General features: G+C 35.2%; 5 protein-coding genes across 10 annotated transcripts; 2 read left to right on the forward strand and 3 right to left on the reverse strand.

The window, feature by feature from the left end:
- The first annotated feature begins 654 nt into the window (after window positions 1–654).
- LOC105791837 (conserved oligomeric Golgi complex subunit 6) lies at window positions 655–4,586 on the forward strand. Of its 2 annotated transcripts, none has more exons than XM_012620083.2 (10): window positions 655–1,060; window positions 1,190–1,337; window positions 1,430–1,537; window positions 1,730–1,797; window positions 2,144–2,267; window positions 2,363–2,509; window positions 2,631–2,894; window positions 2,974–3,258; window positions 3,541–3,696; window positions 3,811–4,586. In XM_012620083.2, exons 1-10 carry the CDS (start codon window positions 789–791, stop codon window positions 4,321–4,323), a joined length of 2,085 nt encoding a protein of 694 aa, XP_012475537.1. In that variant the 5' UTR covers window positions 655–788; the 3' UTR covers window positions 4,324–4,586. The 2 variants fall into 2 exon arrangements, with proteins under 2 accessions (XP_012475537.1, XP_012475538.1); XM_012620084.2 differs by having other exon boundaries at window positions 656–1,060; window positions 3,541–3,687.
- Window positions 4,587–5,556: 970 nt separating this feature from the next.
- On the forward strand, window positions 5,557–9,485 carry LOC105791842 (WAT1-related protein At4g19185). Its single transcript, XM_012620092.2, has 8 exons — window positions 5,557–5,772; window positions 5,861–6,086; window positions 6,413–6,475; window positions 6,596–6,712; window positions 6,835–7,117; window positions 7,827–7,982; window positions 8,756–8,907; window positions 9,015–9,485. The coding sequence occupies exons 2-8, from the start codon at window positions 5,881–5,883 to the stop codon at window positions 9,220–9,222; spliced, it is 1,185 nt and encodes a 394-aa protein (XP_012475546.1). The 5' UTR covers window positions 5,557–5,772; window positions 5,861–5,880; the 3' UTR covers window positions 9,223–9,485.
- Window positions 9,486–9,555: 70 nt separating this feature from the next.
- On the reverse strand, window positions 9,556–13,904 carry LOC105791840 (protein root UVB sensitive 1, chloroplastic). Of its 2 annotated transcripts, none has more exons than XM_012620085.2 (7): window positions 12,306–13,904; window positions 11,935–12,210; window positions 11,750–11,806; window positions 11,404–11,602; window positions 11,201–11,316; window positions 10,457–10,633; window positions 9,556–10,142 (listed from the first exon to the last, which is right to left on the reverse strand). In XM_012620085.2, exons 1-7 carry the CDS (start codon window positions 12,957–12,959, stop codon window positions 9,870–9,872), a joined length of 1,752 nt encoding a protein of 583 aa, XP_012475539.1. In that variant the 5' UTR covers window positions 12,960–13,904; the 3' UTR covers window positions 9,556–9,869. The 2 variants fall into 2 exon arrangements, with proteins under 2 accessions (XP_012475539.1, XP_052491301.1); XM_052635341.1 differs by lacking the exon at window positions 9,556–10,142 and adding an exon at window positions 10,150–10,338.
- A 141-nt stretch (window positions 13,905–14,045) lies between these two features.
- Window positions 14,046–17,452, reverse strand: LOC105791841 (uncharacterized). 4 transcript variants are annotated; one of them, XM_052635342.1, is made up of 11 exons: window positions 17,372–17,419; window positions 17,169–17,191; window positions 16,999–17,062; window positions 16,604–16,736; window positions 16,374–16,451; window positions 15,839–16,202; window positions 15,578–15,690; window positions 15,306–15,470; window positions 15,018–15,157; window positions 14,599–14,691; window positions 14,046–14,493 (listed from the first exon to the last, which is right to left on the reverse strand). In XM_052635342.1, the coding sequence occupies exons 2-11, from the start codon at window positions 17,176–17,178 to the stop codon at window positions 14,334–14,336; spliced, it is 1,320 nt and encodes a 439-aa protein (XP_052491302.1). In that variant the 5' UTR covers window positions 17,179–17,191; window positions 17,372–17,419; the 3' UTR covers window positions 14,046–14,333. The 4 variants fall into 4 exon arrangements, 3 of the variants coding, with proteins under 3 accessions (XP_052491302.1, XP_012475544.1, XP_052491303.1); XM_012620090.2 differs by having other exon boundaries at window positions 17,169–17,452; XM_052635343.1 differs by having other exon boundaries at window positions 16,604–16,852; window positions 17,169–17,447.
- Window positions 17,453–19,363: 1,911 nt separating this feature from the next.
- LOC105791843 (uncharacterized) lies at window positions 19,364–22,480 on the reverse strand. Its single transcript, XM_012620094.2, has 5 exons — window positions 22,052–22,480; window positions 21,687–21,817; window positions 21,245–21,370; window positions 21,019–21,146; window positions 19,364–20,197 (listed from the first exon to the last, which is right to left on the reverse strand). Exons 1-5 carry the CDS (start codon window positions 22,248–22,250, stop codon window positions 19,915–19,917), a joined length of 867 nt encoding a protein of 288 aa, XP_012475548.1. The 5' UTR covers window positions 22,251–22,480; the 3' UTR covers window positions 19,364–19,914.
- Window positions 22,481–27,268: the final 4,788 nt, after the last annotated feature.

Raw genomic sequence — 27,268 nt, forward strand, 5'->3', positions numbered from 1 at the left:
AAACAAAAATAACTACTTTGATAGTTTAGTTTGAAAATGAACTGTCCACTAAATAAAACGATTTAGACTCAAATATGAAATATGAGAACTTTTGGGCCAAGGCACAATTGGGCCCAAATGTTGAGTGGGCTTCACGCTTGGGTGATTGAATCCTATAAAATTCAAATACCCGCAAGTTGAATCAACCCAAGAAACAATTTTCCTTCCATTTAAACATGTGAATTGAGTGGATGTGGGTTGGTTTTTCACCCATTTAACTTAAATCTATTCTATTTAGATTTTCAAATTAACGTTCCTTCAAGCTCAAATTGCTCACATTCAGGTTCAAATCATACAAGAGTGAAGCTTTGGTTTGGGAGTTAGGTCATTGGTGGTTTTTATCATTTCAGGCTACGGTTATTTAGGTTCAGTCATTTCTAGTCTTTGGTTAATTCGGGTTTCAAATCCTGGATTTCCTTGAGTTAAGTTTAAATCATGGTTTTAGGGTCCATTGTTTCTGGTTTAGGCAATTTGAAGTTCTTGGGTGGGCTTCATGCTTGGGTTACTGTACCCTATAAAGTTCAAACAGATGTATAGGCCCCGTTTTCAAATTACCCATAACTTATCGGGCTTTACATTTTAATCAACACAGAAAACAATTTTTCCATCCATCAAAAAACCAGACAAAATCTCAACAATTACATTTTATTGCTGGAAATGGATCTATGATCCTTCCTTTAGCTCTATCCTCCGACTGCACAACGTAATCGGAAAACTTGATAATCGATAGGAAAAGAGAAGAAAAGAAAATGGTGACAGGGGGGCTTGCTCCGGGGCTGTCGCGTAAACTGAAGAAGGTATTGGAATGCCGGACTGATACCCCCGAAGTTTTGGCTTCTCTCAATACTCTCTCCACTTTCTACACCGAAAACACTCCCCAGGCGCGTCGCAATCTCAGATCCACCATTGAGAAGCGCTCTCTCCAAATCAACCTTGATTTCCTCCGTGCTTCCCAGGCTGCTCAACTCGCTTTAGATCGAGTCGAGGACGAGGTCAATTCCCTCGCCGACTGCTGCGATAAGTATGCTTATCCCTTTTCTCTTCATTTTTGATCTGCGAATTCCCTTTTCCTACATTTACATGCATTTTGTGCCATATCTTCGACTCTTTTTTTTATATAATTAAAGAAAGATCCAACCGAATCTGATAGGATTGCGAAGGCGTTGAGCAGTTGCAGTGCTAGCACCGGTGATATTATCAATACAACCGAGAGGTTGAACCAGGAACTTGAAGTTACCACTCAGAAGCAGCAGATAGTCTCCTACTTCCTTCGAGATTATCAGCTTTCTCCTCAAGAGGTTTACTTTTAATCCTGCAATTTTCTTTTCTAGCTTAATTACTTATTGGCTCCCGTTTTTGAATTCATTATGCTCGTTCCCTCCACTTGTAGATTAGTGCATTGAGAGATGAAGAGCTGAACGAAAATTTCTTCAAGGCACTTTCTCACGTTCAAGAAATTCATGCCAATTGCAAAATACTTCTCAGGACCCATCATCAGGTTAATAACATGTTTCCTGATCTGCATATGAACTTTTAACTGTATGTCTACGATTGTCAATCAGCCATCGACATCTTTAGATTTAAGAAAAAAATATAAATTTTCTCTCATACTCGTTGTTAGTTGCTTGTGCTTCCATTTTCATTATTAATATTTTGTTAACACAATCACTAACATGAGAATCCATCACAGCGTGCTGGGTTGGAGCTGATGGATATGATGGCTATGTACCAAGAAGGAGCTTATGAGCGACTATGCAGGTTAAGCATATATAGAATGATAAAACATTTATTCAAAGATGGAATTTAAGTAATGCACTATGATATGTATCTAGAGTTTGGAGTTTAGGAACGTGCTAAAAGTAAAATCTCATGTGAGATTGATGTATTGTTAATTACTGTCCTCCCTCTTCCTGTCTTTACTATCACGCTTTTATTTCTACCAGAAGTGTGAATATAACCTTGCTACATTCATTAGATTTATTGGCTTTTGGTGGCTGTTGGATGGGTTGTGTGTGCAGACTCTACTTGACCTAACATAGGAGATACAGGGGATTTTCCCAAATGTTGGATTTGTTGGTTGACATGTCTTGTCCCTTTCTTGCAGGTGGGTTCAGGCAGAATGTAGGAAACTGGGTGATACTGATAATCCAGAAGTTGGTGACCTTTTGAAAACAGCTGTGCGCTGCCTCAAGGAAAGGCCTGTCCTTTTCAAGTATTGTGCAGAAGAGGTGACTTCATTGAGTCAAAAAGTTTATGTTCATAACTCCACTCCTTGTGGTTCTTCTTGTTGCATGTTATTTAGTTTTTCTGCGGCTAATCACAGGTAGCAAATATGAGACATAATGCATTATTTAGAAGATTTATAAGTGCTCTTACACGAGGAGGACCGGGTGGGATGCCAAGACCAATAGAAGTGCATGCTCATGATCCCTTACGTTATGTTGGAGACATGCTAGGATGGTTACATCAGGTTTGGAAAAAATAGCCTTCTATATGATTTTTGCATCAATTCTCCATATGGTTATATTTATATTCAGTAATCATTTAATTTCATTTACTGTGTTAATTTTGCTTTTCTACTCTCCTTGTAGGCCTTGGCATCAGAACGTGAGCTTGTGCTTGCTTTACTTGATCCCGACGCATTGATAGAAACTGGATCAGCTGCAAACCCATTCAACAAGAATGTGGAGAATGATTTTGGAAAGATTGAAGCAGACTTGACATTTGTTCTGGATAGAATTTTTGAAGGAGTTTGCCGGCCTTTTAAAGTGAGAGTTGAGCAAGTTTTACAGTCACAACCTAGCCTTATAATCTCTTATAAACTTAGTAACACTCTAGAGTTCTACAGCTACACTGTGAGTGGACTCTGTCTCTTCTCTGGTTGTATATGGTGTGCTTGTCACCTGTTGCTAACAATTATCTGTTTGCTTACAGATATCAGATCTACTGGGGAGAGAGACATCTCTCTGCAATACGCTTTGGGCACTCAAAGATGCTGCTCAGAAAACATTCTTTGAAATTCTGAAAAGCCGCGGGGAAAAGCTTTTACGATATCCTCCCCTTGTTGCTGTTGATCTTTCACCTGCACCAGCTGTAAGGGAAGGAGTCTCTGTGCTGCTCGAGATAATTGACACATATAACAGCATGATGGTTCCTGCTTCAGGGAAAAAGCCACCTTTTGATCCGGTTATATCTGCTTTACTTGATCCAATTATTCAGGTGTGTCATGTTTGATGTTAGATGATGAATTGATTTATTATGATGATCTTTTCCTGGTTGCATGGTGTGGAATTTATGCATATTCCCTATTTTCTCAAATGTGTAGTAGTTGTAAGTGATCCTTACAATTTTTAGGATAGTTAACACCCATTCAGATCACTATTCACAGCATTGGAATTTGTATATCAGAACTTTAGTGCCGTGCTGAAATCAGGACAAATATAGTCTCTCCTTTCTGGTTTATGTACAGTAGATTAGCTTGCTGTCTTTGATGGAATGCAGATGTGTGAGCAAGCAGCAGAGGCACACAAATCAAAGGGAGCTGGCCACTCATCAAGAAGAAGTCGAATGAGTTCCGACTCGGGCCAGCTTAGTAAATCTGCAGTTGATGCAATTTTGTCAAATAACAACTCTGCTACTTTCTCTCAGGTTAATAAAGTAATAAGATCTGTTTGATCTTGTGTTTGTTAGATGCCATATATCTTACTTGCATGGTTCTGGGCTTAAGCTTTCTTTTCTTGTTTTTATTTATTATAACTTGAATTTATGCAGAACACTGAAGCTCCATCCAAGATCTTCCTTATCAACTGCTTGTGTGCTATTCAACAACCATTACTCGGACATGAGGTTGCAGCTGAATATGCAAAGAAACTTGGCACTACGATTGATAATCATGTAAATGTTCTCGTGGAAAAAGAAGTTGACACAATTCTTAGAAGATGTGATTTATCAACGAAGATGCATCACTTCCATAATTGGTTTAACAAGGATACAACAGCTGGGACGCCATTGGCTGAGTTAGAAGACACAACTCCAGCTTCTCTTTCAGAGTGTTTGAAGGCCTTTTTCGGATTTATTTTGGGAAGTGACAGTTCGCTGCCTGAGTTTGAACAAATGCAAGTTCCAAAGTTGCGTTCTGATGCGTGTATACAGGTAGCTAAGTCATTAGCAGACACTTATGAGCTTATTTACAATGCAATCATGGATCCCAAAAACAAATACCCAGATCCCAAATCACTGGCAAGGCATCCTCCAGATCAAATAAGAACCATTTTGGGAATATGAGGCTGTAGACCATATTTGCTTTTAAAATGTTTGTAAAGAAACAGTCATGCTTTGGAGTAGTAGAAACTTTTGTTGGCTTTTTATTCTTCAGTAATAGTTAGAGGATTTATTTTCCAAATACAGAAATAACTATTTTTGTATCATTGACAATGTATCTTCTTTGATTATGGCTGCATATGTGTCGATGACAGGCTTATGCTTCTGGTTGTTCGTTTGTGTGAATTGGTATATAATAGATTTATGTGAATTTTTATGTTTCTCAATTTCAAGTTGAGGTGAATTAGTAGTTGTAGTTAGATATTTGGACATGTCAACAATAAGTAAAACACAATCCCTTTGAGTTCATACATACGCATTAAGGCATTATAAACTCAAATTTGGAATGTTGTGAACACATTGTAATATCTACATACAACTCAACATGATGTTGGGATTTAAAGGGTAAACTACACCCAATGTTACTAAATAATCATTGAATCATTCGAAAGTTTTCATTTTAGAAGCTGAATTATTCGAAAGGTTTCATTTAAGTCAATGAACTGTTAAATTTTTTTAAAAGACTAGCTAGCCAGCTCCAAACAATAATTTGACAATCCATATGGTGGATCAATACCCATCTACAAGTAAAAGAACATTTCTTATTTTTAAATTGATCCAATAGTTAGTGTCGGAGATCGGTGCAAATAGAGAAAGCTATACAATAGTGATTTTATTAGTTCACTGAGTTAAATAAAACTTTTTTGATAACTTAATAACTATGTATAACTTTTTGAAATCGAGTAATCAAAACATAATAATTTAATCACATGGAAGATAATAATATGATAGGATATCATACCATAAGAATACCCTTACCTATCTTTTATAGAATGAAAAAAATAAGGTTAGAAGAATCTTGGAATTTAACTAAATCTAATGTGAAAGTTGGAGTGAATGGAAGGATGTTACTGTGAAAGGGAAAGGTGTAAATGGTGTTTCCATCTTCCATTTGGGGTTATAGATTTATGTCCTATACTGTACTCTCTTCGCCACAATAATTTCTCAAAAATTCATGATAATTACATAATTAAAAGAGACTCTTTTTTATTTTCCTTTCACTTTGGTGAGTTTTGATTGGATCTGAAATGCTTAGATTGGAAGGAAGACCCACTAATTTGTATGTTCTTTTTACAGCTTCAAAAGAAAGACAGACCCATTTAAATTTATTATTAGCATTTAACAGCAGTTCTAACTCTAAGTTTCCTCCTTTTTTTTTTCTTTTTTTTGAATAAGCCGGAAAATAAAAATCCAAAAATGCTAAAACGAAAAGGCACACATCGACATAAATTATAAACCCAGCCGCAGGCCAGCTTAGCTTTGTTTTCAGAGCACCTTGATTTTGGATTCAAACACGCCTTTTTCTTTTATTACCTTATTATATGAATCAAATCCACCAATATATTGCTTGAGGTTGTCTGTTATTATCAATCTCTCTATTAACCCAAATCCATCTAAATTTCTCCTTTATATGCCCCCTTCTTATTGTAATTCTTTGCAGTGTGACAAGGAACAAGGAAGATGGCGGCAGGAATGAATGCAGGAGCACCGGAGAGAGAGGCACGGAGAGCCCATGCCTCCATGGCGTTGGTTCAACTCATCAATGGAGGGTATCATGTAATTACCAAAGTAGCCCTCAATGTTGGTGTCAACCAGCTTGTCTTCTGCGTCTTCCGTGATCTTCTTGCCCTCTCTCTTCTTGCCCCCCTCGGCTATGTTCGTGAAAAGTATGACCCTTTTCCTTTTTTTCTGGGTTTGACTCTGATTCTTCTCTTCTTTGCTATCATTCCAAATAAATTTGTATTCTTAGATCGGATCCTTTGGTCTTGTCTCTAATGAATTTGAGATTTGGATGTGCTGTTTTAAGTTACTTTCACCGATATGTTGTCATTAAGATGATCTACATGGTATCCATAGCTAAAATTGATTGCCTTTGTTGCCTTGCTCATTGACTTGCAATCAATTCCTTTCATTTTTAATTTAATTTTTTGTTTCCTGGATTCTTGAATCCAAAATATAACTTGTGGGGTCTTTTTGTTTCACTTTCCTGCAGAAGGATTCGACCACCTATGACTAAACGCCTCCTTCTCTCCTTCTTCTTTCTTGGGTTAACTGGGTGAGTACTGCGCTCTAAACTGTTCTAATTGATAGGATAGTATATTGTCTACATAAACTTTGTTGTGCCTAATCAAACTTCCAGCTAGTGAACTTATCTGGTTTTGGTTAATTGGAATAGGATATTTGGCAACCAACTTTTATTTCTCATTGGTCTGAGCTACACAAATCCTACATATGCTGCTGCCATACAACCTTCAATTCCAGTCTTTACCTTTCTCTTGGCTGTAATGATGGGGTAATGTCAACAAATACTTCTTTTTCGAATATTGCTTCATTTCTATATTTCTTATAAACAAATGCATGTATTTTGATGTCTGTTACTTTTTGCCATATTTTTGTCTGAAACTCTACATGCAGTACAGAAAGAGTGAATTTGCTCAAAACTGAAGGTCAAGCAAAGGTTGGAGGTACCCTGATATGTGTTTCTGGTGCAATATTAATGGTTCTGTTTCGTGGTCCAGCTTTGATTGGACAGAAAGATGCAGACTTTGCTCTAAATGACATAAGTGCCAGGGGTCAACCAGAACCTTCTGGATGGCTCGTGTCTACTCTTCTGGGATTTGGACTGGAACATTGGCATATTGGAGTTCTATGCTTGATAGGGAACTGTATGTGCATGGCCACTTTCCTAGCTATTCAGGTATGCCATCATAAACCAGATGGTTGATATTTGGACAATTATAACTATTTTGCTTTTTATAACTTCTATTAACTAGTTTTCTTGTAGGATCACCCCCCCCCCCGCCCCGGCCCTCCCTTTTTTCATTATCTATCTTGCAAAATATATCAGAATCTTTTTCCCTTTAAAAGTTGTTCTTTGCTTGTTATATGCCATATCTTATTTGCTGTAGGGAACAAATAGAAGTCTCTGTTTTAGGAAAATAAAAAGAAAACAGCCTATGTGGCCATGAATATGACTTGAGGTTTGATATGCCACTCTTGTCCCTGATCTTTTTGATCTGTGACTCATTAGTTTTTTATGATTCCATACCATCAATTTTGATCATATAATTAGATTCATCTTGTCTATTCTATGATGCTACTTTCCCCTTAATCATAGGTTTGGCATGGGTTTAGGGTTTATCATTTCAAATGCCTTTAGGTCAATCACAATGCTTTGTGATGCGTGTTTTAATCATATGATGGAGTAACCACCTGGTTCTTGTGTACTGTCTTTGCTTAGGCAACACGATGCATTTATGCAATATCTACCGTTTGCTTTGCTTAGTGGTTCTCACAAGGAGTAACAAAAGTTTGATTGTTATCATTATAATTTGAACTTCACATGTATATTTTCTTGTAATTAGTCTTTTTTATTATATTAAAGGCCCTGTTTTTAACAATTCCAGGCTCCAGTGTTAGCCAAGTATCCTGCAAACATTTCTGTCACAGCATTTTCCTATTTTTTTGGTGCCATATTGATGGTAACAACATCCTTTTTTATGACCAATGAGTCAACAGACTGGAGGTTGACGCGGTCTGAGCTTTTTGCTGTCTTATATGCTGTAAGTTCCTTGTGGACTTTATATTATCTCCATTCTTAAAAGATTTTGCAAGTCATTTTATTGAAAGATTAGGCATCAAAGTTGCGGCATTATCTAAGTTTCAAATGTGTGCTTGTTTTAAAGTCTGTTGGATCAACGCTTGATATGCTAGTTTAATGATCCAGATTGAGGCTAAGTTTTCGAGCATTTTTAGTCATTGTAGTAGGTGAAGTGAAGGAAATGAATTCATGTGACCATCTAATTGAAGAATTGATGTGCTAAGTTGGGTTGATTTGTCTATTAGGAGTTCGAAAAAGAAACTTAATAGATTTAATTGGAATAAGAAATGATAATTGGTAAATATAGCAACTCCCCTGCATTTTTTTAGAGAATACACTTTCTATAGTTTGGTCTACACTTGCCTCCTCTACACACATTTTTAGGAACACAAGTGTAAGATAAGTTCCCGTAGAAGGTGGGTAGACACTTCCCTTGTAAAGCAAAGGGAACTGCCTTATTTCTTGGAGAGAGAAGCAATAAGTGGACATAGATTTCAATAAGAAAAGTGTAAGAAACTGTTGGTAGAAGGGCTAATCTTGGTTTTCTCTAAATGTGTAACATTATGTATGGTTAAACCGATTTATGTTGGGATCCATAATTAGGATTTTAGAAGCTACCTCTCAAGGATGCTGGAAATCCCTTAATAGTCCCAGAAAAAGGGTCTTAAAAGTTAGTTGCTTACAAAATAGGTTAACCGTAAGCCTAAAGCTATGGCAATTTGGGTTTTTTTTCAGGGAATTATTGCATCTGCTCTTAACTATGGACTCCTGACATGGTCGAATAAGATCTTGGGGCCTGCTTTAGTTGCTCTTTATAATCCTCTTCAACCTGCAGCATCAGCATTTCTATCAAGAGTTTTCCTTGGAAGTCCAATTTATTTGGGAAGGTTTTATTTCTCTCTTCTGCTACAAAGTAGAACTTAATACCATCAAGTACAAAAATAGCACTTGCTTTTGCTCACTTATTTTGGGTTTTCTTTTGTTATGATAACAGTGTGCTTGGGGGATTTCTAATAATTGCTGGTCTATATATGGTCACTTGGGCATCCTACAGAGAAAGGCATACAGCTATGGGGATGCTGCCTCATGTCAGTCGGTCTTCTGAACCTCTCGTTCACAAAGATGCATCCATTAACAAGAATCCGTACCAGAGAGGACATATTTTCTTAGGACCTGGTTTATCAGCAAAACCCAGTGATTAACTTTGCAACCGGTTGCAGTGTATAGTTCCCTCGAGCTCTTTTCCCACAGGCACATTTCCTAGGATCAAATGGTGTCACTCGCCATGTTGTAAACTTTGATGGGTAGCTAAAGATAAATTCATTAAATCCATCCTCAAATAGCAATTATTTTAGATTCTTGCTCCTTTATGCTGTCTTAATTTGTTCCAAATACAGATTTTTGAGACCTCAATGATTTATATATACATTCAATGCAATAAATTTAGTATGTTCTTGATTGGCAAGGCAACTTGGTAAACATGCATTATTTTACGTAAATTAAATACAATTAACTAAATGTATATATACTATAAAGAAAGAGGAATGTATAAATACTAAATAAGGAAAAAATATCAACTTCTACCGAAGATGTATATAATTTACATCTTAAGCTGCTAGTTGCTATCAATAAAGTCTGATTCTCAAACAAGATACCAAAAGGAAAATACAGATTCGATTCGTACAAGAAATGATTTCACAAAATAATAAGACCTTTGTGTTGTTGTCTTGTAAAGCCTAACTTCTTACAAGATTCAGTTAGAAGTGAAAATTATTCCTGCCTTTCTGAAGCCAAAATGGATGAAACAATTCCAAACTATCCTTTTTCATATCAACAAGAGGCATGCGATTCATACAGTGGCATAAACAGGTCGAATTCTGTTGGGTAAAGGCCTTGCAATAAGTCCATCAGTTACCCAACCTACTGATTCGCTGTCGATTTTAACATGGTTGAATTCTCTTTGCACATACTCGAGAGAGATTTGTAGCCTACCCCCTTGCCTGCAGTCATTGGAGGCACCCCTTGATTCAATTCCTGCATTCCTCTCCAACCAGTACAAATAATTTACCTGGAAAAGTGACTTCAACATATCTTGTGGTGAACAACTTTCTTTAAGCACTACCTGATATACGCCAAAAAATTATGGGAAGAAAGGATGAATTAGTATTTCCCTTACTATTATCATATTCATTCCTAGTAGGCTTAGCCTACAGCACCACACCATCATCGAGACCGTCCAATTTTTATGGCAAAGTATTCAAGACATTTAAGACCAAATTGTGTTTAGGAACTTGTAAGGGTGAGAAATAAGAAGATTGCTGCAGGAAAGTGAAAAGGAACCAAGCTAAGTCTTTCAAGAACAAGCAAAGAACATTGCCTTTATGTATGTGAGAGAGAATGAACGAATGGAGGCTAAAAGCCAGAACAGTTACTTACGCAGAATTTTCCTTCTTGTTCAGTCAGTATGTAACCTTCATCTTTATACAGATTGAATAGTGCCAGTACATCCTCCTTGTTGCTGACAATATCACTGAGTTTTGATCCCAATTGCAGCCGAAGCTCAATTTCGGAAGCAGCCTGGTTTGCTTCTGAAGATAGTACAACTGATCGTTCCTGAAAATGGAAAAATTCATGATAGTCTCTCAGATTTTATACCGACCACTAACGTCTTAGATGTTATTTTCTAATAGTCTGTTTCTTTCGTAAAAGATATTAGAAACTCCGGAATGGTGCATTGACCATATTACTACAGGGGTAGACTTTAAAAAGCTGAATTGGCAAGAGGGATCATTATTGTATTCGAGGGATTATCACTTCCCATGCTTTGTCTGAATACAACAATCAAGCACTAGAAGTCTTGAGCCATGGTAAAAGTTCATTTTCTAGAGAGCTACGGTTATAAAGGAAACCCTTCACTGCAGTTTTCTTTTAATTGAACAAGAAAATTAGCTGAAGCACAAAGAAGAGGTTTTGGAAGTTTTAACCTTCTTAATCTTTTAGGTGATCATAGTATCTAATAATTCCAAAAGCAGGATACGGATTCAATAGAACAAAGAACAAACCTAAAAATTCTATCTCGAAGACCAACTTAAGTATTGACCCTAATCAATCAATCCAGACTTTTATACTGTCAATTAGTAACTATCTTCTGAGAGAGCCTAGCGAGAAACAGTAACCTACTCTGTTTGCAGACAGTAAATTCAGGAATGGTATAGCTGGAAAAAGTGGTTCCTCAGCATTGACCTCTTTGATTGAAGGTGCCTGGCCACTCAACAGATATTCACTGAAAACCAAACCTGTTAAAACATTGAAGGAATAAGCTTTCCATTATTAAATGAACTAGAACTCTCATTTAACAACAAACGGTAGCAACGATACATTACTTGCACGATAGGGATTTAAAGTCCTCAGTTGAATAGACTGATATGATTTCAGATTGCAGTACATATGGATCCAAGTGACAACACCAAATGAAGCAAGGGCAAAAGATGTAGATGAGCCGATACAGTTAGCCAAAGCTATACCAAGCCCTATTCCAATCGACTTGCTTATCATTCCCTGAGCTTCACCTTTCGCAATTACCTAAAATAACTAATTAACTTAGTAAAGACATATTATAGGCAATGCCAAAGCCAAAGTCACAAATATTAGCTGGAATGCCACTATCACCCAGAATCCAATTTGATTAAAGGAAGACACTTTTGGGGGATTATTCCATAAAAAAATTACCTCAGCAAAGTTCCTTTGAGCAGCAAAACCGGCATAGAAACAACTTCTAGTAGCAGCCTGGAATTGATTAGTGCCAGCTCTCAGCAACCAAACACCATTTTATTGATCAACAAGAGAGATAATGGCAACAAGTACAACACTATACTTATTTGTAGTACCATGGAAACAAAAAATAACTTCAATACCTGGATGAGGGTAGCTGCTGATCTTCCAGCTCCAGCAATAGCACCAATAAGAACAAATAGATGGGGAAAAGAAGGGGTCAAGATTTCCAACCCAAAGGCAGCATTTTCAAGGAGATCAGCAAACAACCTCCATCCTTTAGGATTTACATCAAAATGTCTTCCATATTTAGACAACATGATTTTACTCAAATACCCAATTCCATCCTTTAACACCCAATTGATAGCAGCAGCTGTTGGAATAGCTCCTTTCCCCAATCCAACAGCATAAAGCAATGCCTGAATAGTAATAGCAAACAAAAGTTGAGCACCAAATGTTCTATAAAATTCCTAAGTCAGAAAATAAGAGCAAGCAATTAAGACTTAAAAATTACTTGTGTGGCAAGAACGCCGCTGACTTGGCTAGCAACGCCCTGCACACCTCTCCATAGAGAGTAATCAAGATAATCACTGGTAACACTGTCGGGGAAACCTTCAGGGAGCAACAACCGCATCACAAGGTCTCTGCATTGACCCCAAAGAGTTGAGAGGGACAACAATTTGGTTAAATTCGAAATCCCATTAGAAACAACAAATGCATCATCTGAGAAATCAGGAATAAGCTTAGTCCACTTGCTCCCTCTCACTTCCCAAACGACGTCATCCTCCTCTGTTTCCCCATTGGTTCTGGCGAGGGCGGAAGATAATTGGGAATGGGAGGAACAAGCAAGGAGTGAAGAAAGAAACAAAAGAAAAGGAGAAGAATGAGAAGATGAAGATGAAGAATCGTCGTTCCACCGCCAAGAATCGGACCCAAAAGGTCCATCATCGTTGTTGTTGTTGTTGCCGCCGTCACATCCGCCACCAACAGAGAGAACAGGGAAGGACCCAGAGTTAGCAGTAAGAGTAGTGATAATTGGCTTAGAAGACGGGTTGATGGGTGAGAGGCAAAAGAGAAAAGGGATGGTAAGCGAACAGCTTGAGGGAGAAGATGATGAAGGGAAGGGTGAAGAAAGGAACAAAGGCCTGCAACTGGAAGCGCAGGCCATCACTGTCGCTCCTCGTTTATTTCACTAACATTAACATATATAAAAATCGGCGTTTTTTACTCTGAAGGTTTATGTCTCTGAAATTGAACAACCAACGTAGTTTCCATTTGGAGGAGAGCGTGTGAGAGACAGCCCAGGGCTTTAGAGCCTCAGAGCATAAGGAGGGTTTTTGCGGTGGCTCTCTTAATGCGGTAGCGACTTTTTTATTTCAAAAAAGAAGTGCATCATCCATTTTCAACCCCCTTTGACCTCCAATCATAAACGTGTAGGCTGCCTAAGTTAGTAATAGTATCGACCTTACCGCTTTATATTGGGAGTATCAATACTTTCCAGGGTTTTGAACAAAAAATGTCTCTGCCTAAATTATCAACTTTTAATTATTGTACACTAACATCATCCATTTTCATCATTTGTGTCAAGCTGGAATTTCATTTTGTTACCACCACTTCATTTTAATTTTCTTTTCTTTGTTCTTTCCTTTCTTTATTTTCTCTCTCTTCTCCCTTACCACCTTATTCCCTTCTCATTTGCCTATTTAGGTTCTCTTAAAATCAACCTCCTATCACCTAGAATCAGAATTCGTTTGACCTCTAATCTTTCTCCCATTCAACATTCGATCTTTATTGTCGGATCGAACCTAATTTTCTTATATATACTTCTCCTCATCGATAGCTTCCTTCTGACAGATGGGATCAGCAAGAGATCACCATCGAAGCCCTAAAAATCCGAAACTTGAAATAGGAAGTCTTCATTCTCTCTCTCTCGCTCTCTCTCTCTCTCTTTGCTTTCTTCTCTTTGTTTCTCCAATCCTTAAAACAGTTATTAAAACTTCATTTAGAATATTAAAATTTTGTATCGCATTGATATAAAACAATATTGATCGAAATAAATGTGGTTAAACTAATTGATTCTAGTTTAAGCCGAAAAATGGTACGTACCGAGACTTCATCAAGCAGGAGGAGATGCCATAAATCAAACTTTTGGTTATGGGGTTGTAGAATTGCAAGTTTTAAAATGTATTCCCTTGTTGGTTTCACATCTACTATTAATTCAGCTCCCAGCAAGTAATAAAATGTGAGATTTGGGTATCCTAACGGCTCCATACATAGCCATTTCAACTTATAATTTGATTGGGTTCCTCGTTCCTTCATGTTACAACAACAAATGTGGCACATGAACACACAGAATGCGTGCCCTCTTGTTTGGAGTATTCAACTTAGAATCTGCTTACAGATCTCCAATACATTTCTATACCTTGGAGTTCATCTGTTCATGTGACTAAGAAAAGCCATGTTAATCAGTCTCAGAGTTCATCCATGGAACTATATTCGGTCAATAAGGATTTGAGAGATACAAGGTTATAATATCCAAATATCATTTAACCGTCATGCTAGCTGTGTGTCCCAAAGATTTCCATGATGATTCCAGCCGCATTAAGTGTAATTTCTCAACAAATGGTTCAAGAAGCTCCGCCTCTTCTTCTGGAGCAAAGGCCATGCAGATGCTAAGCTCTTGCACTGCCTTGCCATACTCCCTAACATTTTGATAATATCAAATGTTATTTTCACCATCAGCTTAAAAAAGACCTTCATGTGAACCTTTTTTTTTTTTTAAATTAGGAAGTTTTGGAAATTCATACCTATTATAGTACAGCATCATGCCATGGTCTCTCCTTAGTGCCCAATTATGTGGCTGCAGAATCAACAATCTTTCTGAAGCCATGATAGCTAGCCTGCAAAGAAATCCAATGTTTAGCATGCAAAATATCAAGTTGTTCTTTACAAAATATAAGCTGCATCTCACATTCACAATATCAGTAACACAAATCACCACATCTCTTACACCATTGGTAAATTGAATACAGCAGATAAAACTATACGCACTAAATGATGCTAAATACGCAGATCGTCACTGTCATCACCTTTGAATGCATAATGAATTTGTTGATAGGTGGATCAAAGCAGTCATATGTGGCATAAGAAAACAGATACTGCTACTAGATACATGAAGTGTCAGAAAGTTATGCTACTAAAATAATAAAGCTAAAGTAGAATTTACTTAAGATCTTGAGGCCGCAACAAAGGGACATTTGGTTTATCGATCTTGTTAGGTTTCTCATCGGCATTATGAGCATGCCTAAGGGGAGAAGTTAGCATCAAACCAAGATTTGATCTCGAAGCACATTTCCAGTGAAACCTCTGCAAATTTTTTAAGTTTATTATTTCATATGTCAGATGAAATTAGGGAAGTATACTTTTGAGGCATTAATAGTTTAGAAGAAAGTGATAAATGTAGCAGCATTTTTTGAAACAAGAAACTAGCTTGGTGAAAAGAATTAGGACTTACAATTAAATTGGCTAGAGCGATCCCAACAATATCACGGTTTGAAGCTATCTCAAGCCCTAAAAGTGATGAACCAGTTAAATCCGATGCCATTGATCTAGGGTCCTCAACACACCTTCCATTGACGACAGCGAACAAGCTGTGTCCTGAAGTCACTTTGAAGAGCTCCTACGGAGAGAAGTGTAGAAGTTAAGTGATTCATCACTACAAGAATGAACTAAGAATCATGCACCATGAAAATAAACTGCCGAAATAAACTTTAAGGATTAAAGTACCTCGGGGTATGTTGTCTGGGGCCATATCAAAAAATCTTCCCCAACTCGAGACCCCACGATAGTTAGACCAAGCCGCCGACAAACTTCAATGTAAATTATGCTAAGCAAAATTGCTGTAATTAACAAAGTCATATTATTAAACTGCCTAAAATGACGGACAGATTGATTAGGAAGAAGATATTACAATAGAAAAACCATTGAAATGCCACCATATCAAAATTATGAGGCTTATTGCATGGAAGTAGTAAAATGGGGCTTTACCACTGCCACATCCAGAACTCAGCACCAAGTGTAAGTATGAATGCTTAGAATCTACAAGAACAGGGGATCTTTTAAAGCCTCTTAACTCAAAAAGAACTAAATTGACTGCCTGCAAAACTTCAACCAGATGGCAGCCTATGTCCCTTGAAACTAGCTCTGCTTCAACTTCTTTTGCAATTGCATCCAGTTCACTCAGCCATTCAGATATGGTCTTTCCATCCAAAGGCATCTGCTCCACGGAATCCCACTCTCTGGCATTAGATGACGAACAAACATCTATCCCTTCATTGAGGAATGAACAAGCATCCATCTCTCGGTTAAAAACCATGAATGTCTCATCTTCAGCTGCAACATAAAGCAAAGCCTACACAAAAAAAAGATACAAAAAAACAATAAATAAAACTTCCAACTTACGTTTCAAAAGCATGAACGAAGCAATGACCAATACCTCCTCAAATAACAAATGATTTAGCGAAGGTCAAACAAAAAAAGGACGAGGAAGTAAGCTGATAACCATTACTCATTATATCCATACCTTAGCAAGAGAGACGTCTTTATCTTCAGACTGGAAGGAGATCTCCCGAGCGAACTTGTCCCTTGCAGTCTTTAGAGCCTGTCACAGTCCATTCAAGTTTAAAGAATATTAGAAAAAATGGGACTGGAAGATAATCAAAGTACTAGCAAGTTGATTAACAAGGTGATGCAAATATCCAGAATGGATGAACAACATATATGCATAGATATAGTAAATAGATCAAGATAAACCTCCTGGTAAAATTTGTGACGAGAAGAAGAGGCTTTAGGATTGGAAAAGAGAGGGTAAGCAGAAGCAGCAGCAGTGGTCCTACTCCTCCATCTCCTCAAGTCCTTGTGATCATGATGGTGATGATGATCATACCTGATTAAAGAATAAACGGATATTCCATGGATATTTTTCCTACTAAAAATCCTTCTTCCGTCGCTACATTATACTATAAAAATTCTAGTAGCCCACACTGATTACGAGATACCCAACTGTCAAAATTTATAGTAAACCCCACTTAGCAAATTAGATAACTAGGTATATAAAATAGGAATTAAAAAAAGATTCGATCATCACGGAATTACCTAATAAAGCAAAAAATGAAAAAAAAAAAAGAGAAACAAGTTCAAAGAATTACCTGATAAAGAAATGATCAGCAGCAAATGTTTGAGAAACCATTGATACCGCTGGCATGCAATATACTGTGCACAACATTCTTATGAGCAAATAAAAAAACAAAAACATAAAAAAAAAACGATGAATTAAAGCAAATGAAGAGTGATTTAAGGAGAAGAAACAAGAAATTACCGAAATCCATGACAAGGTGGAAGCTAAAATTCAATTTCAAAACCAAAATTAGTTAGTTTTTGAATTGACTGAAACGAAAGTTATGTTTAAGAAGAAAAAAAAGAAGAAGAGAGATGGTGGCATGGAATTGGAAATGTAGAAGAGGAGGGAAGCGTAGAAGATTGCGAGGGTAAGGTGGCTGCTTCTTCTTCATCTCCCTCTACCTTCAACATAATCGATACGGTAACAGCTAGGACCTGTCAATGACCGGGCTCCACGCAACGATACTCAGACAAAAATAATAAGCAGCTTAAAAAATGCCATTTTCAAAAATTTATACATTTAGGTTTAACTGTTAGCATTAATTGTTTTGTTAAGTTTAACTGTTAGTATGTATTGTTTTGTTAAATTTGTGTTTGATATTTTAAAATAAAAAATATGTTTATTTTGGTAGTTATATAATTAGTAAATAATTTGAATTTAACAATAAATTTTAACTTCAATTTTAAAATTTGAAATGTAAAAACGATTAAATTCATTAAAATACAAATAAAGGATTAAATTTTAAATTTTAAAAATATAAAAAATTTAACCTGAAATTGTGCTAAAAATTAAATTCATTAAAAGGTTAACCACCTAGAATTTGTCTATAATATACTTTTGTTCATATAAAGAATCTTGGAAGGTTTAGCTTCTGTATATAAATCTTTGGATAAGTTTGGATAGCCTTTTGCATACGGTCCAGCGTTGAAAACATGTAAAAAGGTTTTTTTTTTTTTTCTTTTTTATAATATGATAAAAATAATAGAAGAGATCGTCAAGCCTCAAAGCTAAATTCTCAAAAACCTAAAACCTGCCTTTTCCTTGACAGATTTGAACTACAACTTTTAAAAATGCAAAGTTGAAAATTACTTAGGCGTGTTTGTATGGTCATATGAGTTAGAGTTCTGTATATAAAAAAAAGAATGCTAAGAAAATTTTATCTTTCAATTAAGTTACTTTGATTGGAGTATTATTTTTCCACATTGACTAGTTATAAATTAATTGCAATTGGTAATTTTTTTACTATTCTCATTACTTCTTTGTGATAAAAATATGGAAATTTTTCGTTTATTTTGAAGAGATCTTATTTTTTATAAGAGCTTTTATTCATTTTTCTAATTGAATGTTTATATTTGTACTAATAATTCTTTATGGTATACCTAACTACTTTAAAACACGTGTTAAACAAATAATTTTCTCAGATTATTACACTAATATTAAAAATTCAATCAAGTAAATGATGGGTTATGAGATAGCCTCATCCAACAACAACCAAGCTAAGCTATGGAAACAAAATGGAAAGTGGAGGAGCCCACCCCTCGGCCCGTTTTTATGTTCCGGGTACGAGGAGGAATTGAAGATGCATTATTCTATTATTAGAAAATGCAATGCGAGTTTGGAATCACATACACAATATTATGAGATGCAAAGTTGAAAATGTCTTCCCAACAGAGCACCCACATTTTTCTAAAATGGAACATAAAGAACAAAATAAATGCTCTATCCATGTCACCCAAACCTTCTCTTTTATTACTATTCTTTTTTCCATGTCTTTAAAATATCTTGCTAACTAATGTAAAATAATGCAAGGTAGATTCTTCACACTCGATAAATTTTGACAATTGCTGTTAAATGTGTGTATGTTAGAATCTAGAAAAGCTCAAAATCCCCAGGTTTCAACATTCTTGCTATTGTTTATGCGCAGTAAACAAAGGAAAATTAGTACCTTTATCATCCACGATCAATTGCTGCCTGGTCATTTAAGTTCAGGTGAAAGAGTACCGACCATGGAAATGTTGGGGGTTTAAGAATATTTCCCAGATTTTTTACCCCTAGAACCTACTAGTGAGAGCTCTTCAGAAGCTGGCTCCCATTGAGAGGCAAGCACTTTACATTTCAAGATTGGATCTAAAATCTCAGTTCTGTAAATCCACTAGCACAATTCAGATGAGCACAGTTTCTGGAGAAGCTTCCCAAAGTGAATCCTTGGCTGCTAGACCAGTGGTTTCATCTGGTTTGTGCCGGCACCAGAGACTTGAGTCAAACCTTAACCGTACATGAAAGTTCAAAGAAACAAGTCGGAAATGGTAGGAGCTCAGAAAATGTCTCCAAACCTAAAGTTATGTAATGCAGTTCAGAATGTACATAACAAGATAACATGGCTTATATATTAGTTTTCCCAATACAAGAATCTCTTTACCATTAAGAGTTAAAGTCATAATGCAATAGAATATCTACAATGTTGAAACCAATACTTGAGATTTCCTGATTATGTTCCGGTTCCGAAACTAAACAGGGATGCTAAAGTACTTCCAAATGTAGTACTATCTTTCAAGTTAAAAAGATAAAAGATAAAATAAAATAATCCTAAACCTGTAAAATAAAACAACATCTGCAATAAGATACTCCAAAATGTCTTCTTACCCACAGAAAATGGAAAAATATGGGATTTCGCTCATAATCATGTTCCATACGGAGTATTGAATGCGGAGAATAGAACATGCACTGTGAACTCCTGAATCTCTCGACTATAGTGATACATATTATACATCAGAATACGACTATTTTATCTCTCTCTGCTCCTTGTAATTAGACAAGCTGTATCAAAGTGTTGTTCCAATAGATCAGGTAACCACTCAAGCTTACATCTTTCGAGAGGGAAAGCTGCATGAGTCAATGCAAACCCATTCCCAGGGGAAAATAGCACATAAAAAATGAGTGCTGCCTAGTAGTTAAAAGCTTTAATAAATGGGATACTGAGCCTCCTCCAATAATGGGATGCCAGCCAACCCATAACAGAAAAGTATACCAGTAGAAAACAAACCCGCTTTATAAGGACTGTGTTAATGGCTTGAGGCAACCAAGACTTCATATGTTGTAGGGTTCTAATGAAGCTGATAGTGATTATAGATGCTGAAAATCCAGTAACAATACCAGCTATCACTTCTGACCTCCAATATCTAGCGTACCCCTTGCTGGAAAACCAAGACTTCAAAATCTTTATGGATCTGATGGTATCATAACAACCAATAATTAAATTGAGGAAACCAGCAGTAATTAATTAACACATGAAACAGCAAAACAGACTCTTTCAAAATATGTCGTACTCAACCATTTTGCACCTATTATCAGCAAAAGGAAATAAATGCAGTTACTTCACATTAACTTACTCATGAAAAAGAAGGCATAAAACTTTTTACATTATTCTCAGCGAAATATCAACTGCTGTCTAATGCCTACAGAAATTATCCCTTCTTAGTTCAGCTTTCTCATCCACTTCACTAGAACCCCCTACCTCTCTCTATCTTCCTTTCTCTCTTTCACTATACTTCATTAACTTCCGGCTTCTCAATTCAATCTCACGGAAACCTATATTCAGATACTTTCATTCTTTCTTCCCAAACTTTAACAGGCTTTGCTGCAGGGCTGTTCTCAGAATACCGTTCAAAACAACCAAAGACAAACCTTCCACTACGCACAGATTACCACAACAAATTTCTACACCGTTCTAACTACCAGACCTCAAATTTATGAGCAAAGCCTTTTTCATTTGTTGCTGTAAGTCTAACCTAATTCAGCTTGAAACAAAATGAACCTAATTTGAGAGTCCAAGGGTAAAAAAGCTAAGTTAGCTAACTTGAAACCCAAGTTCACCAAAATGTAGTGGACCAGAATGCAAAATAAACCCAAGGGTCCAATTTAGTCCCAACCTAAGTAACAACACAATAAGCACATTGTTGGAGGAGGAAGAAGAAACCCACTGAACACAACTTCAAGCAACTATATAAAATAACTTTTGAATGGAACAAAGTTTAAGTAATAAACTCACAATATTAGATATCGCTTCATCATCTCAATTAAAGATGGATCTTTTGCTTGGCAACTGAAAAAACCATCATTATACAACTTTACTGTGGGAGTACCTGATATGTACCAGCAGTCATAGGTTTCATTTACCTGAAAAGGCAGACAGATGTCACATAAATTGCACTTCAATTAAAGAAGAATCAGGTCAGTCCATCATCATGAATAACAATAGAAACTTGAAACACTACCTTGAACTTATCTTTGGTCAACCAAGCAACACCAAAGTCAGGCCTGCAACTTACAGGAAGCGCTTCATTCGGTGCCTCTGTTAAGGCAAGTTGCATCTGACCCAAAGAATGGTCTGTGTACTCAACCTGAAATTGTTAAGCAAAAAACTAAATAAAAGAAGGTGATATATTAGAGTACTTAATATTGTTGCCTTCCTACATACTAGTATTTATATTACCATAAACTTATTAATTAATATAGCTATATTACAAGAATTGGCAAGTCTAAAATCCAATCTCTATATCACCATCGGAAAATATCAAGATCGAAATTCAAATTCAAATAATAATAAAAAAACAACAGAGATGAAGATGCATATTTGCCGAAGTAAAAGAAATCCATATTTTCCTAAATTAGCACTAAAAAGGAGCTCATGACTTAAATCAGATAAGATAAGATTACCTTAAACACTGAAGTCCAGTAGTAATCATATCGACATCTAAATTTGCTGTTCTCGGAACTATAAAATACATGTTTTGCTTTATAATTCAATAATCCAAGCTCACAGACCTTCGAGGACCTAATATCCACACCTGACATTAAATTTTCAAGAATAAGAATCAAGCTTGCATATTACCAAGATATTACAAGGGAAAAGAAATCCATAATTGAAAATATACAAGCAATGACGATATCGTAAGTGAAATTGCTAGTTACACCTAAAAAATTATGCTAAAAATAAATAAATAAATATTAAAATATAGTCAAAATGTCATAGAAGGAAATGTCAAAAGTTTAAACAGTAAGAGAAATAGAGAGAAATTTACTGCTAGAGACTATCTTGCATTGTGTGGGCGCGGAAATCGGATCTGAAATTGATAGCTCCCCCATGAAAATAGCGAGGAGACAGACTAGAAATGATAACAAAAAGAAAACGAAGATGGGGAAAAGAAGGGCAAAAGCGATTCGAAGTAACATGTAGCGAAAACCCTTGTTACCATTATCGGGGAGTTCTTGTGAATCCATAAATTCAAAGGCGTAAATCAACAGAAGCTAGATGAGATTTGAACGTGTACCGGTCACCGGAACCATTTATCCGGTGATCGGAGAGCTTTCTAAAGTCAGAAGTTAGAAGAAAAAAGGGCGCACGCGGGCAAGCTACGATTGGGATCGTTGCGTTTGGACGATTCTTTTCTTTTCTAATTTTTATGTTTTGTTAAAGCGGGAGGAATAACTGACTGAAAAATGAATAAATCTAATCAAAATAAAATGTGTATCTTTAAAATTTATTTTTCAGGCTACTTGGTTTTAGCATTACCTAATCAAACAAGGTAATTAGTATCCCATCCATCCGTTTTTCTACAAATTCTTCTAACACTTCATTGAATAATATTTAATATATGTATATAAAAAATATTTAAAAATATTAAATGAATTAAAATTAAATAAATTTTAAATATTAAAATATTAATTAATTATATAAAATATTTATCAATAAACTTCAATAACAAAATTCTTATCATTCAACAAATCTAAACAGTATAATCAAAAGAAACAAAGAAACTCATGATAATCTCTAAATAAATCAACTGGGAGTCTTCAATCTTGATGGAAATCTGCTTCAGAATTGGCTTCAATGGTGTTTTTTGAGTTGTTTTCTTAAGTATTCTATGACAACTCACTGCTATCTTCTTATTTTTTTGTCATATTTAGTTCTCAGAATGCCCAAAAAACCTAAAAATTGTGTTTTTCCGCAGGTTTAGAGTGCAAATCGCGAAATTGACATGACCTGCCACATGGCCATGTGGCTCACACAACTGTATGTCCAGGCCGTGTAGAAGGGGTCAATCCGTGTGGCTCATGTAACTTGCTCCGATTTTTTGGTTTTCACTCCTTTTGCTCCCAAATGCTCTCTTAAATATAAAAACATGGACTTAAAGGACTAGGAGCATAAAATTCACCATTTACATCGAATAATCACCCAAAAACGCATTAAGAATGAGGATAAAACATGCTACTTTTAGCACCTATCACATATCTAGTACAACACTCCATGTTTTACCCTATTCAATCGTCGAATGGTGATACGATGTTCCCAAATCACAACTTCATTCTTCTCATAAAGGTTCTCACCTATGCATTTAAAAAACTAACGAGGTAAGCTCGGAGAGCTTAGTAAGTACCCAAAGAGTTTCCTACTTAACCTTGCATTTTATTAACATTGAGTCTTTTACCAATATAAGACTTAGATTTAGTTATGCCACTTTCTTATAGAGATTTAAATCCTCACACTGTTTCATTTACCACATTTAAGAAGGTTACCACTTATTACTCTTTTTACTCATTAATTAAACACTTATTTAAGTCCTTAAACCTTTGTTATCATTTCCAAGTTATGTACTTTCTACTAATTGAGTATATGGTTACTCTAATTTCACAAGGCTTCCAATGGCATTGCTAAACTTTATTTCACTTACCATTTACAAGACACCTAAAGGTTAAGTTATTATATTATTAACTTATCATATTTGTAACACCCTTTACTAGGTCCAGTCGCCGGACCTGAGCTACAAGATGTCACTACAATAATTAGAACTAAAAATACATATAAAGAAGTTATACAATAATCATTCATATCGTAATCGTAATTATATGATATTATTTAAACATAAAAATAAGATTAAATTGAGCTTACAGAAGCTCTAAAGGTGACCTGGGCATGAATCAGGACCAAATCATTGTAAATTTTTGTAAAGTTTTGAAAAGTTGGACTTCATGTTGTGACGAGCCCTTCTCTATAACGTGATGACGCCAGACAGTGAGCCATGTCACGATGTTGGACCACTTGACGTCAAGACGTCACAAACTGTCGTTCGACGTTGCGACGAGAGAAAATTCACGTTGAGACAAGAATCCTGTTTTTGGTAAAATTAAGCTATTTACCTATTTCATGCCAAGCCACACCAAATACTCGAATGGTGCATATTTGACCATTCAAACATGCACAAAACATGTCCAAAACATGTCCAACTATTCATTCAACCAATATGCTACAATTGGCACCATAAACACAAATATTACATAAAACTTTACAAGTTTTCTACACCATTCAATCAAAACAATCTAATAGCCAACATGCTCATATAACAATTCCTTTATGACTTTCATGTCACCTTAACTCAAACACACATAGCCAACATTGGCCATTATGCATACTTATGTACCTTTAATTTCAAGGCATGAAACATCCAATATACTAGCACAAGCTAGATCTAAAGATTACCATTCAAATGAATATAAACACTTAACAAGACTTATACACAAATCATATAGCCATCAACCCTAATCATAACCATTAACAACCAAAATGACACTTATACTTATCAAGCCTATATACATAAACTTACCATTTGAAACCGTTTTAATATCATTTTCATATACCAAAACTTATACTACCAAATCACATTCAAAGCCAAACAAACCTATTAATCCAAACATAATATCATCATTAGACCAAACTTGTAATCATTCAAGACAACATAAGTACAAATCCAACCCTAATTACATGTCACATAACCGAGTATGGAATAATTAAAAGACTATGAATCAGAGGTTGTATAGTGTGAGCTTCGTGTTGATTCAACTACTACGTTCCGTGAAATGACCTAAATAGAGACAGAAAAGCAAACAAGATAAGCATTATGAATGCTTAGTAAGTCTATATGAAATTCACTTAACTTACTCTGAATAAAGTAACATTTAAGCAATGGAAACACAATGTAGCTAAGTACGTGAATCTTTTCGCATCCTGTTACTTTCATATACATTTTCATGAAATAATCAAACTGTTAGTTTACTCATACATTAAGCCTTTGTAAAGCAATTCACATATACATGTACAACAATTCAATATAGCATAACATATGATATCCAATTCGTACTTGATTTATAAACGTATATAATTAAGTTCTTATTCATATCACATTTAATCTTTCTATTCATTTCTATTCATTTAATTATTGCTTTTACTCGGAGAACAATAGCAAATTAAATTCGAATATTCAGGATAAAATTGCTCACACAAGCTGTGAAATATACTTGTTCCACAAGTTGTAAATTGGGACGTTAACCTTTACTTGATGTTGCTCACACGAGCTATGGAGAATCTGCAATACATGCAGGATCTTAGCTATCGGTAAGGTATCCAACACTGGTAAGAAGTACCTGACACATTTTAGACATTGGTACAAAGTACCTACTGCTTTTTAGACCCTAATGACATGTCATTTGTATCCTAATCATTCACTAGTTCAAATGGGCCTCAATTTTATATTTATTCTATTTTTAATCTCTATAATTGTATACTTGTTTTTCGTATTTTCGAAAAAAAATCACATACATTCATGGTGAGTTTTCATCATGTATAAATCATTTAATCATGTCACGACTTCAACCAGTCAATACTACACATATGTTCACTATTATCATTTATATTTCTTATTTTACAATTTAGTTGATTGATGCCAAAACATTTTATACTTATCATTACTAACTAAAACAAAGTAGTATAATACAAAAAAATTTAGGATTAATAGAGTAAGGCCCATACGAACCTACCTGTCTAAAACAATAACCAACGAGAATTTGAGGACTAATCTATAATTTCTCGTATTTCTCGATTATCTACTGGTTGGTTCAAATATTGATCTATAAGGTAATTCATTTCAATTATTAGTATCAATTACCTTATAACATCCTATTCAAAGCATATGACAACTTAATTTTATTTTACAAAATTTCCTAAAATTTTACATTTTATTCAATTTAGTCTCTAAAACTAAAACTATCATAATTTTCATATTTAAGCTCATTTTCATCCTTGTACGACCTTCTAAATTCAATAATTATAGAAATTTCATGTCAATCTTAAGATATTTTCATTTGTCTTTAAACTCAAAATTAACAAATTTCACTCTACAATTTAGTCTATATTTCATCTCTTAGTCTAACCACTAACATAGTAGTATCAAAACTCCAAAATTCATTAATGGTAACATTTAAGATCTTTAACAACTTCGAAAATAAAGGTACGAGTTACAACAATCTAAAAAACATAAAATTTATGAAAAACGAATTAAATTAAGCTTACCATGCAAAGCAAATAAAATGGAAGCTCAATTATCCTTCCTTAAGTTCCGCTATGGAGAGAATGAAAATGAAAAAGATGATGACATGCTTCATCTTTTCTTTTATTTAATACCTAATACTTATTTTATTATTATTCAATTTTATAAGTTATTATTATTTTATTAAACTATAACTAAACCGTCCACTGACATAGGAAAAATGGCTTATTGCCATTTTCAACCATTGGTTTAATTTCTACATAAGTCCTTTAATTAATAAAAACTATAGTGATTAAGTTTTACCACTTTTACAATTTAGTAATTGTACCCTAATTAGCCACTAATTTAGAAAAATTACTTATAAAAAATTCAACTCACTTATACAATAACTCCGTAAATATTTAATAAAATTTTTTATGACCTCGGTTTATAGAAACGAGGCTCGATACCTCAATTTCCAAAACTATTGACTTTTGAACCGATAAACTTGTACATTGACTAACTTTCCACATAACCAAAAATATTAGACTAGAATTCAGTATAATACTGTAATAACCTAGTAAATATTAATAAATAATATTTACTGACTAGATCATCGAAAAATAAAGTTTCGAAACTATCATTTCTGGTACCATTGAAAATCGAGCTATTACAATAGTTCACTTTTCTCATTTAACGTCACTTACACCCAATTTAATAATTTAGCTCATTTAGTATACAATCACTTTAGCTTATAACACTTATTTCAAGCATAATCAATTCAGTAGAATTAATTAACTCACAACCCTTAGTAAACTTAGCAAAATTAAAGTTGGATACTTGGGATTAACTAACCAAACACCTTGAAATAACACGTTGATAACACTAACGTCCAGAGGCTCTAGAAATGAATTTGTAATGCACATAAATGTTTTGCCA

This window comes from Gossypium raimondii, chromosome 8 (genome assembly GCF_025698545.1).
Source record: "Gossypium raimondii isolate GPD5lz chromosome 8, ASM2569854v1, whole genome shotgun sequence".
Classification (NCBI taxonomy): Eukaryota; Viridiplantae; Streptophyta; class Magnoliopsida; order Malvales; family Malvaceae; genus Gossypium; species Gossypium raimondii.